This window comes from Trachurus japonicus, chromosome 10 (assembly GCF_045865225.1).
Source record: "Trachurus japonicus isolate A0001 chromosome 10, Traja_1.0".
Lineage (NCBI taxonomy): Eukaryota > Metazoa > Chordata > Actinopteri > Carangiformes > Carangidae > Trachurus > Trachurus japonicus.
The window spans coordinates 14,754,732-14,765,197 of record NC_140916.1 but is presented as its reverse complement, the minus strand read 5'-3'; the positions used below and the strand labels follow the sequence as shown (position 1 = coordinate 14,765,197).

The following is a 10,466-nucleotide window of genomic DNA, read 5'->3' as shown; positions in this document are numbered from 1 at the left end:
AGTAGCCTACTACTCCGAGTAGTGTATCAATACAATGTTTAAGGTAGGCTACTCTACTACTCGAGTATTTTCAATTTCTGGTACTTTAAATTAGGGCGCCACCAGAGGGAAATCCACTTTTTAATACATTTTTATGCATCTTTATTTCAGACTCAAGGTCCATAGACAAGACTAACAACACAACAACAGACATACAACACATACAATTCAAGAGAAAAAAAAGCACAAAAAAAAATACATATTTGATATCAAAAATTGAAATTACTAGAAAGTGATACCTGATGGAGATGTTGATCTTGGTCAAACTATTGATGATATTATTTTCTAAGGCATCAAGCTGACACACAAATCTATACATAAGGTTTTTAAGTACAATTACGTTGTGTAGTGTATACTGTGGATACTTAAAGTAGAAACTTTTTTCCATGTAACTGGGTGTTTATAGCCTAATGTTGTGGTATGACTAATTTTAGTATTTCTTTTATTCCCGTATGGTGTGTCTGTAGTTCCCTATGATACACAATGCCATTATTTGTTGTGAGGGCGTATGCAAAGAGATGGCTGAACGACAAATTAAACAAATGATCTCCAGGCCTATAAAATAGTCTGTTAAGGTACAACATTTTCACAAAGTCAGAAGTAGTTCATTCATTGTGAACTAACTTGTCTCTGGTATCTAAAAAAAAAAGGTAGCACTGGATATTCTTCATTTTGTATTTCAAACTGTGCTTAAGAGGAAACTTATGAGGGCCACTGATAAATGATCCATTCAATTATGTTTGATATACATTTTGGTGAGTGGTACAAAGCCTCCTAGTTCCCATGCAGCAAGTACAGATGGGCGACAAAGGACAAACTGCATTAACTTTCTTCAAAACATGTTGATCTACCACAAACTGTCTTAATAGCTTCAGTGCTCTTTGGCATAGATTACAAGAAGGGATTACCACCACTCAGCCAGAGGACATTCCCTTATTTGGGCTCAAAACTGCCATAACCGTTCAACTGGGTTCAGATCTGATGACTGCAAAGGCCATATCATATGATTCACATAACTTCCACACCCGTGAAACCATTCAGTGACCCACTCTGTATGTAAACATCTGTACACCTTTATTCAGTGTTTCCCTTTCATTTCATTTGTTACTGTAGCTCAGATCTTTGTTAATGTTATGTTTGATAACTTCTTATAGAGGTCAACCTTTAAAACCATGCCAAATATATGAATCATGTAGTTTAATAACTACAACAAATACTGGTTTAACTGCTGAGTTTAAGTTTGCATGTCCCAGCTGATTACCAACCCAGTAACGTGAGTCAGGAGGAGTGGATGCCAGTCATGTCCTGGTGAACGCCTTTTCATTTCAGCCAAACACAACAGGTCAGAGGATCAAACACCCCAGTGAAATTCAATGTGTGTGGGACAACAGTGAAGTTCCCTCGAACCTGCTCCTAATCCCCCTGTCACCGCCCCAGTGGGGTTGTCCAGTGGTAACATATAGGGATGTTGTTGAGGAACAGCTGGGCTGCTTCCACATGTGATTAAAATTGCATGAGTGTGAGGTAAAAGAAAAAAAAAGAAAGAAAAAAAGCACATGTTCTCCCCTGCCCTGGACAAATAAAGGTTTATAAAAACACAGCAGAAGCTGATTTCACTAGCTGCCAAATGTGATAATGTTTGACTTTTACTTCTGTGTGTAAAAAAACTACTTTAGTGCAATAAAATGGTCTCAGCGTCCACTCTGAGTCCTCAGCTCAGGATGGTCTGCAGATCAGGTCCAGCACAACATGGTGAGCATGAGGCGCGTATGACTTGACATGCTCTATGTGCCGGATGTTTGTACTCCACGACGCACCAGTGATGTCCCTTAAAAGGCAAGTGATGCGGTTCGATGTGTCATCAGCCCAGGCCTGCCACACCTCTCTGTCTGCTTCCTTCCCAGAAACCTTCAGGGTGGCGTCATCGATAGCCGGACCGGCTGCAGCGTTCAGTAACGGTGAGGTAACGTTCTGGTGAATGTGCAAAATGCCACCGGTTGTTCTTTTCAGCAGGCGGCAGGCGACAGGCCAGCCGTCTTCAGAGCTCGGTATGAGGCCCAGATTCACCCGGTCAGCGATGTCATGCAGCTGGAGCTGGAAAAATGAAATAAAAATAGTATCACAAACAATCTAATGTGATTAGTGTGATCCATATGTGATTAGTGACTGTTCTTTAATCAGTAGAAATGGGCGTCAAAATTCCTCTCTAGTACCGATCTCTGCCACTAGAGAGCATGAGTCAACCATTTCATGCATTGTGAGGCAATGAGTTGCTGGGGAACAGAGTTTATATTTTTGTGTGTCAAGTTCAACGATACATATAGCAGAGGAAGCGATGCGTGCACGGAAAAAAAAAACATTTACTTGTCGGTTGTCTCCTTGGTGAATCGTACAGCGGTCAGATACCCCGTTTGCCTCAAGATTTCTCTGCAGAGCTTCAACAGCATCAGGGTTCCACTCACAGGCGTGAACGTGACCGGCCCCCGCATGGACCAGATATGGGAGAGTGAAGTATCCGATACCTGACACGGGTCGTCACAGTTACACAACAATATATTCATGTTATAATTCAATTTCTGTACAAATACCAGACACAACAAAAAGGAACATGATGAACAGGGATTAAACCTAATCCTGGAGTGTTTGACCTTATTTCATGTTCGCGAGCTGTTTAACAGTATTTGTTACCAAGCTGCTTCTTTTCATGTGTGGTTTTATTGTTCCCACTAATGAGATATTCAAGTAAAAATAATTTATAGATATAGTTGTAAACTTAACTAAACTAAAAAACTAAACTAAGTAGTATCTTCATACATGGCATAGTTTTACTACCTGCATATAAATCCACCACAGTCTCCCCCCTGCAGTCAAATCCGGCCACCCGAAGCTTCTCTGTTATGTTTCCAGCTGAGAACATACATTTGGTAACATCAAACTCATACCTGAAATAAAGGTTACAAAGACACTAAGTCAATTTGTGCCCATGATCTACGCAGTAAGACAAAACCAGGTTATTACTGGGACTTACCCAATACCGTTGTCCACATGTTTGACCCAGCTGTGCTCTCCCAGCAGCATCGTCACCACAGGAGACCTGAATCCATCCCTGGATATTCGGCTCATTTTTGCCAAACGCTCTGCCCCCAGCCCCTTTGCCACGGTGCTCCATAGCTGTGGATCTACACAGGTAAAACAACATCAACAAATTTCCTAATTAATTACTTTACACACCATCATTCATAAATTACTTTATCAGGAAGACTATAATCATATTGGGTAGAGCTGCGCTTTTTGTTCCTTTCACCATTCTCAGTAAATCCTAGAGCACGGGTGTCAAACATACGGCCTGTGGGCCAAAACTGGCCCGTGGGATGAAATTGCCAAGTGTGAAAATTACATATGAGGAGACATAATACTGTTGAAGTTGCACGTATTTTTCTTGGGAAATTTCAGGTTGGTCATAATGTTTTGTAAAAGGATAGTTAATTAAATGTAAACATCTAAATGGTGTACTTCTTCGCACTTAAACAAAGGGAAAATTTTGGCTTATTATTATTTGTAGGTTATCATGCTGTTATTTTACTGGCCTGGCCCACTTGACATCAAATTGCGATGTATGCGGTCCCTGAGCTAAAATGAGGTTGACATGTCTGTCCTAGAAGGACTTCTTGTTTGAGAAAATCACATGAGATCAGCCGTTTACAGTAATAAATACTCAGCCCAGTCTGTCTGGCACGCAGATCACATTTATCCTCCACTCTGATGTATGATGTGAACATCAAATTAAGCTCCTGGCCTGTATCTGCATGATTTTATGGATCTCATTACTGCATGAATAAACAGGTGAACAAAAGTGTGCCAGTGTTTTGGGACAATACCCATTTTCTTCCACAGTGGCAGGGAGAAGCAGCCATCTCCCAGCACGACTAGGTCTCCATGTCTCTGAAAGCTGCGCGGGAGGTCTCTCCTCAGCTCCTCTGTCCATCTTTCACCATGAGAGTCCAGCATCTCCTGGAGAATATGGTCAAGTTTACTCACACCTTTCATCCCCCGCTCTTTCTTTGACTGCAGAGGAGACTGTGGCGAAAACAGCACAGACAACAGAAGACACATGAGAAGTTACTTAAAGCAGAAGTAAGCAGAATGTTTGTGTTAATATAAGACTTAAATAGTTATATCTTCCGACAGCAATCACTCATATAGAGTGTTTGGTCTGAAACACGGGTCTGTCAGTCACTCTGCTCTGTTGTAAGCCGAGGAGAAAACTTCCCTTGTATCCTACAACCTTTATCCAATGAGGAGAGAGAACGGCATAAAGGGGCGGTCCTCTCTGTGTGTGCAGCCAAGGGATGCGCGTGAATGTGGTGACGTAGGGACGAGGGCGGGGACTGCTAACTCCATCGGCTGACAGGAAGTTAGCCAAAACGACCGGATCGCTTACTTCTGCTTTAAAGCTGTAGAATACCAGCAGGGCTCCAGACTGCCCCTAAGTGGGGGTGTTTTGCCCCTAAAATTTGTGATGGTGCAAGTTAATTTTTCGTTTACTTGTGCATGTGCAACCAGTAAATTTGCTGTTTCATCATGAATGAAAAGGTGAATAATGAGAGAAATGTGAATGTGAAGAAACAGTTAACAGTCCCTGTGCATAGTCTACTCAGCTGGCTTGATCAAGTTCAAGACTGAGGCATTTACTTTAGCCGTGATTCTTATTGATGATGAGTGTCTCTTTTTTTTTGTCGAGCTATTTATGAAATGTGCTTACTGTTTAGTGTTGTTTAATAGATGAAATGCCACGTGTGATCTGCTGTAACCCAATTTCCCCACGGGGACAATAAATACTACTACTACTAGAATTGCTTTGCAAGACAATTTACAGTTTGCGCCCCTAAATGTTATGCTTCGCTCCAAAAATTTTAAATCATGGGCCACTGTGCTCCAACATTTTTACTCTGCTTTGATTACCTGACTCCAAACTATTTCACAGGTGCTGTCTGAATCTACCCTGCTTCTGAGAGAGGGCAGGTCAAGCAGTGACAGGTGGGAGGGTACAATGGGCAGGAGGACTGTCCCATCTGAGTCTTTCAGCAGACACAAAGTCACATCAAGAGCTCCACTGGTCTGCAGACACGTCCTGTGAAACAACATGTAATTAAATGTCATGTCAAAATTACTCCAGAGAACCACAGACAAAAACAAAACATTTAACATGGTCATGGTCAAAATCTCTGCTTTCGGTTCACATATCGATAAGCAGCTCACTAACTTCGCTGATAAACTGTTCACTCACTACATGTCCGATTACCTGAACTGCTGCGCGTCACACTGGGACACACGGAGACAAGGCACACCGTCCATTTACAAACACACACACACACACATAAATCCAGCTGCGTTGATGTTTATCGGTTCAACAGTGTCAGATTAGCTGTGGGGCCGGTAGCTGCTGCTCAACAGCTCGTGTTTCCAGTCGGACTGTTTTAGAGGAGGGACGTTTGAAAGCACAAAACTTTATTGTAAAAACAAAAACGCTGCTTTTTATGTTTTCGTATCGATGCTTCCGCCATAGATGATAAATATACCTATTAAAGTGTGAATGCCACGCCTTTGTTTGTGCTGCATCTTTCTTGATGACAAGTCTCGCTATATAAACATTAAAACACACATCTTTTCCCCCGATGATAGTTCCGCCCCCATACAACTGGTGAGTGAAGCGCGCCCTCGAGAGGCTGAAGTGTGTGTGTGTGTGTGTGTGTGTGTGTGTGTGTGTGTGTGTGTGTGTGTGTGTGTGTGTGTGATGACAATAATTCATATTGCTGAATTTGCTGACTTGTCATAATCCTGTGATTTTCAACCTGTTGTTCACAAATTGACCGTCACAGTAAGAGGAACACAGCTGACAGCTGAACATCTGGAAGTGTCATTGTCAGGTAGGCAAGGCAAGGCAATTTTATTTTATTTGTAGTAGCCTACTACAACCCAGTAGTAGGCTACAGTTTGTCTCAAAAGGGCTTTACACAGCATCATGACAACATCCTCTGCCCTTAGACCTTCACATCAACTGATGAAAAACTCCCAATAAAACCATTAACAGAGGGTAAAAAATGTAGAAACTCAGGGTGAGCAACAGAGGAGGGATCCCTCACCCAGACGTGCAATGTTGTATACAGACAAGTAGGCTACAGTATCCTACTGTTCCCCTGAGTTTGACTATAGGCTATGACTTCTCTAACCAACAAGTAGGATAAGCCTTATAAATTTAATCCTTTTACTCCCTAAAATTCCCTTTTATCACAGGGGAGAACAGATTCTGTTATCTAGAAATTCGCCATTAGGCCTAGATATAGCTACTGTTACCCCCTGAATTCAGCAATGACAAGATTACAAACGAGTCAGATTTACATCGTTGACTTGTCTAGCTACTTAACAAGCAAGAACAGTTTCAGATTTAGAGCACTACCAAAAGCAGTTGCACTAAAATATACACAGTGGAGTATAATTATAATCCTCACAAAGCTGACTATATAGTAGTAGGCTATTACTTTCATTGTTTTACTGAGATTTCCATTTGAGTTTTGTTTTTTTTGGTGGTGGTGGTTTTGAATATCAATGGGCTACTTTGTTGACATGTTTTTTTTTTTTTTAAATTCATGTAAACATTTGTTTTTGTCTCTTAGTGTCAGCATGGTAGTGGTGGTCTTGATACGTAGCCTACTTCATGTGTCGAACCGCTGTCTGTTCTAGGGATAAAGTAATCTATCTGTGCGCTTTTAAAAACATTAGTAGTCATCCCCTAAAGCTCTCTGCCTGCTGGAAGATCAATCTACCTATTCCTCCCTGATCTCTTCTTATGAGATGAAAACTGGCACCAGAATTTTAATTCAGACTTTCAGCTGTCTGCAGTCATGAGTATATTTGAACCAGAGTTGGCAGGTTGGTCACAACAACATCTGACAGGTCATGTATTAATAATGTCCCGCTCTGGGGTAGATATAAAACAGCCGGGCTCCTGCCTGATGAGGACCTTCAGTAGCTTTTCTACATGGAGTTTATAACTTCAGGGCAGACTGAGAGTGAAGGGTGTTTTGCTCACTTGTTTATGGTCCAACCATCCACTGTGCATCTGATAAAATGCCATCTTCACCCCTCTGTGTAGCAACAAGGAGCTGTAATAGCTTTATATCTGAGCTGAGCCAATATTGAACCATCACAGTAAAACCTTTTATGCCAGTACTTAGAAAGACTTAGCAGGGGCTATTATATATCCTGTATGGCCAGTGTAAATGCTATTATTATTACCATCCGTGGACATGTAACCACACAGGCTTTCATTAACCTCCTGTTCCTGCAGATTAAATGACAAAGGTGAAATAATCTAAATCCTTTGGGGTAAAGACTGATTGATCTTATTGTCAGAATCAGTAACTCTCACTCTCTGTCACACTCAGGTTAGAGGTATATGAACTTTCAAATAGAAACGCTCCAAATTTCAAGTTCAAGTTTTTACCCAAGAACTTTACGATCTGGGAATTTTTCAAATGCAACTCATAATTTTATGATCACTGATGACTTGAAAGCTTTATTCTGCCATTCTGTCTTGGATTTGACTCTAAAAGTGTCTGTACCTACTCTCATGGAAGGATGGATGCCATTTTTCCAAAAGATATTTCCTCATTTTGTGTTTTGATGATGATGATGATAATGGGGATGATGGTGATGGTGAGCATCATCCAAGCTTTTCATCCTCTTTACAACCACTCAGTGACCCCTCTGGTCGGGGACATTGTCTGGAGGAGACCACTCCCACTCCCAGCATGAAATGTTCTGCATCAGTTTTTTTCCCCACAACCTCAGTAGTGCTCTCAATTGTCTTTGTAATGGTGCTGTGGCCTCACTATAACATCCCTGTCTATGTACAGTAATCGTTGACAGACTGTTTCTGCAGTTTCATCACGTCCTTCATTGACATCCTCAGTTGCCTGAGGAAGACTTGCTCTACACTAAAGCACAGTCGTCGAATGCAGGCTGTTGACCGCAGTGTCCTAAATTTATTTACTGACGTCTTTCACATAGATCTAAATGCAGATGTCACTTTACACAATGTTCCTATGGAAACACCAACCAGTCAAGCATCCTCTGTGACTGAAACCTCTGCCATCCACCACCTGCACCCCAACAATGAACCCTTCTTCTCCAATCTCCTCCACTTAACTCTTACTGTAACAAAATCAGCATTAACGGGGCAGCTCGACATTTTTGTACATACCACAAAGCATTATTGGATGTTAACCTGTGTGAAAGCATCTCCATTTATGTATTTTTTAATTATTATTATTTTATTTTTACAGAGACCTAGAGACCATAAAATAATAAAGGATTGTCACCCAAAAACAAAGAATGTGAATATGCAAAGACAAACAATAATATCACTGGCACACACACAACACACAAATAAATAAACAATAAATAATAAAATTATATACATTAATTAAAAATAAATAAAGACTCTACAGGTCAAGATATCTTTACATGAACCCCAGTAAGAGGTGGTTTTCTCTGAGGACTTCTGCAGTGTTCATCTCTGGAGCCTATAAACTACTATACACAGCAACACTTGTGGGATTAATGCACAAGTGTCTTTAATCAATTAACTCCATTAATACTCTTCCTTGCAATCTCCTCCCTTGGGTAATAGGACGAGGCGAGCAGCTCAGCATATTAATGTGGTCTAAATTGGACCTTTCTCTGTGTCCTTTGTTCCCTTTTCTTTTACCTGTCCTGCCCCTTTAAGATTAGACATTTCAATCTAGGCGTGTTTCCTGCTGCCATTGACTAAAACCGAGAACTGGCATCCTGCGGGAAAAAAAAAGCACATCCAACAGCTTTACGCTTGCGTCCAGGCTGCGATTATTTCTTATTTATTTTTTAAACATAAAGACTTAATGTCCATGTCCAATAGCATGGTTATAGTTTATTCTCTGTGAACGCGGAGCAGCTCGACCAAACGATTTTTTTTCCCCTTTTTCCTTTTTCTTTTTTTAAATATTATTTATCGAGATGATATGAATGTCAACCGGTCAAGGTCCGCTCACCCAGTGCAACAGCCACGGCTGGATTTTGTCGCTTGTGCCAGGGAACATCTGCCGCAAGCGTTTGGATGAATTTCTACTTGTTTTCCTATTTGTAGCTAGAGGACGGTGAAGAGGGTTGAGATTGTTTGGTCGGAGCAGCCTCTCCTCTCCTCTCCTCTCTCTCTCTCTCCCTCTGTGGGAAATGACATGCTGCAGTGAAGACGGGCTAATGGAAATAATATGGATCGGGACATATTGACGATGTGATTGCGACACTTTTTTAACTAAGAGGGGGGAAATGCTCCACAGTCTCATGCAGAAATCTTTAATATCACTTAGTAGAAGTCATTTGCTTTTCGACTGTGGGACTGAGTCCAACACTGACTGAAGACCAGTATCTGTTAAGAATATATAGGAGGAGGAGGAGGAGGGCAAGAGCCTCCTCAGCTCCCCCAAGCTGCTCATTGTCTGAATCCACGGTCACACCTGACAGTCAGGAGGCTGTAACCCAGAGAAGAAGGGCACCATGTCGGCGGTGATGATCACCCGAAAGGTGCGAAAATGGGAGAAGCTTCCCGGGAAAAACACTTTCTGCTGCGACGGCCGGGTGATGATGGCCCGGCAGAAAGGAGTCTTCTACCTGACCCTGTTCCTCATCGTCGGGACCTGCGCTCTCTTCTTCGCTTTCGAGTAAGTCACCCACCTCCACCCACCTCCCATCTCCCACCCCTCCTTCTCTCTCCTTCTCTCTCTCATAGATGAAACTGTATAAAAATTATGATTGATGGCTCCAGAAAGTGTTCATAAGTGACTTCAGGTCGCCTCTGGCTCCTCCCAGTCCTACACATGTCATATTCCTGTAGCAGCTGGTGGGAAACCTAATCCTGCGATAACCACCAACTTTAGAGCTGCAACGACTGATCGATTAATCAGATGGACAGGAAGCTGCTACTCTGCTGATCATTTAAGGCAGTTTTGAAGAAATAATGTCAAGATATTCTGGTTTCAGCTTCACAAATGTGAATGTTTTCTGTTAAATTATCATAAACAAATATATTTAGGGCCTTGGACTTAAAGTCTGACAAAACACAACATTTGAGTTTTTCAACATTTGATTAAATGTTATCAGCCAAATCATCAGACAATAGTGAAAATAGGCTATAACTGTTGCAGTCCTACCTTACTGTATGGTGTTATTAATCACTGATTATTATTTCAATTATCAATTGATCTGCAGATTATTTTGTGAATTAACTATCCTGCCAACAAAAGTTAGGAAATACAATAACTTATATATTTTGCTTCCCAGAATCAAAGATGGATATTTGTATAGCCTCTTACCCAGTCAACCATCCCAAA

The 10,466-nt window shown here is 41.4% G+C and overlaps 2 protein-coding genes across 2 annotated transcripts in view; one reads left to right on the top strand and one right to left on the bottom strand.

The window, feature by feature from the left end:
• Positions 1-719: 719 nt before the first annotated feature.
• Positions 720-5,511, bottom strand: tyw2 (tRNA wybutosine-synthesizing protein 2). The gene is made up of 7 exons (XM_085789446.1): positions 5,342-5,511; positions 5,002-5,170; positions 3,918-4,116; positions 3,068-3,218; positions 2,872-2,981; positions 2,404-2,561; positions 720-2,133 (listed from the first exon to the last, which is right to left on the bottom strand). The coding sequence occupies exons 1-7, from the start codon at positions 5,392-5,394 to the stop codon at positions 1,756-1,758; spliced, it is 1,218 nt and encodes a 405-aa protein (XP_085645572.1). The 5' UTR covers positions 5,395-5,511; the 3' UTR covers positions 720-1,755.
• Positions 5,512-8,876: 3,365 nt separating this feature from the next.
• zdhhc9 (zDHHC palmitoyltransferase 9) overlaps positions 8,877-10,466 on the top strand; it is a 28,300-nt gene continuing 26,710 nt past the window's right edge. Inside the window, exon 1 of the mRNA XM_085789411.1 lies at positions 8,877-9,797. Within this exon, the coding sequence (XP_085645537.1) occupies positions 9,634-9,797 (164 nt within the window). The 5' untranslated portion in view covers positions 8,877-9,633. The remainder of the gene's footprint in view (positions 9,798-10,466) is intronic.

Excerpts from the sequence above, each read along its gene's own strand:
- tyw2 (XM_085789446.1), bottom strand. The coding sequence starts at position 5,394 with ATGGACGGTGTGCCTTGTCTCCGTGTGTCCCAGTGTGACGCGCAGCAG. Across the intron at positions 3,219-3,917 it reads GCCACTGTGGAAGAAAATGG|ATCCACAGCTATGGAGCACC; the intron begins GTATTGTCCCAA and ends TTACCTGTGTAG. Across the intron at positions 2,562-2,871 it reads TGTGGTGGATTTATATGCAG|GTATCGGATACTTCACTCTC; the intron begins GTAGTAAAACTA and ends GACCCGTGTCAG.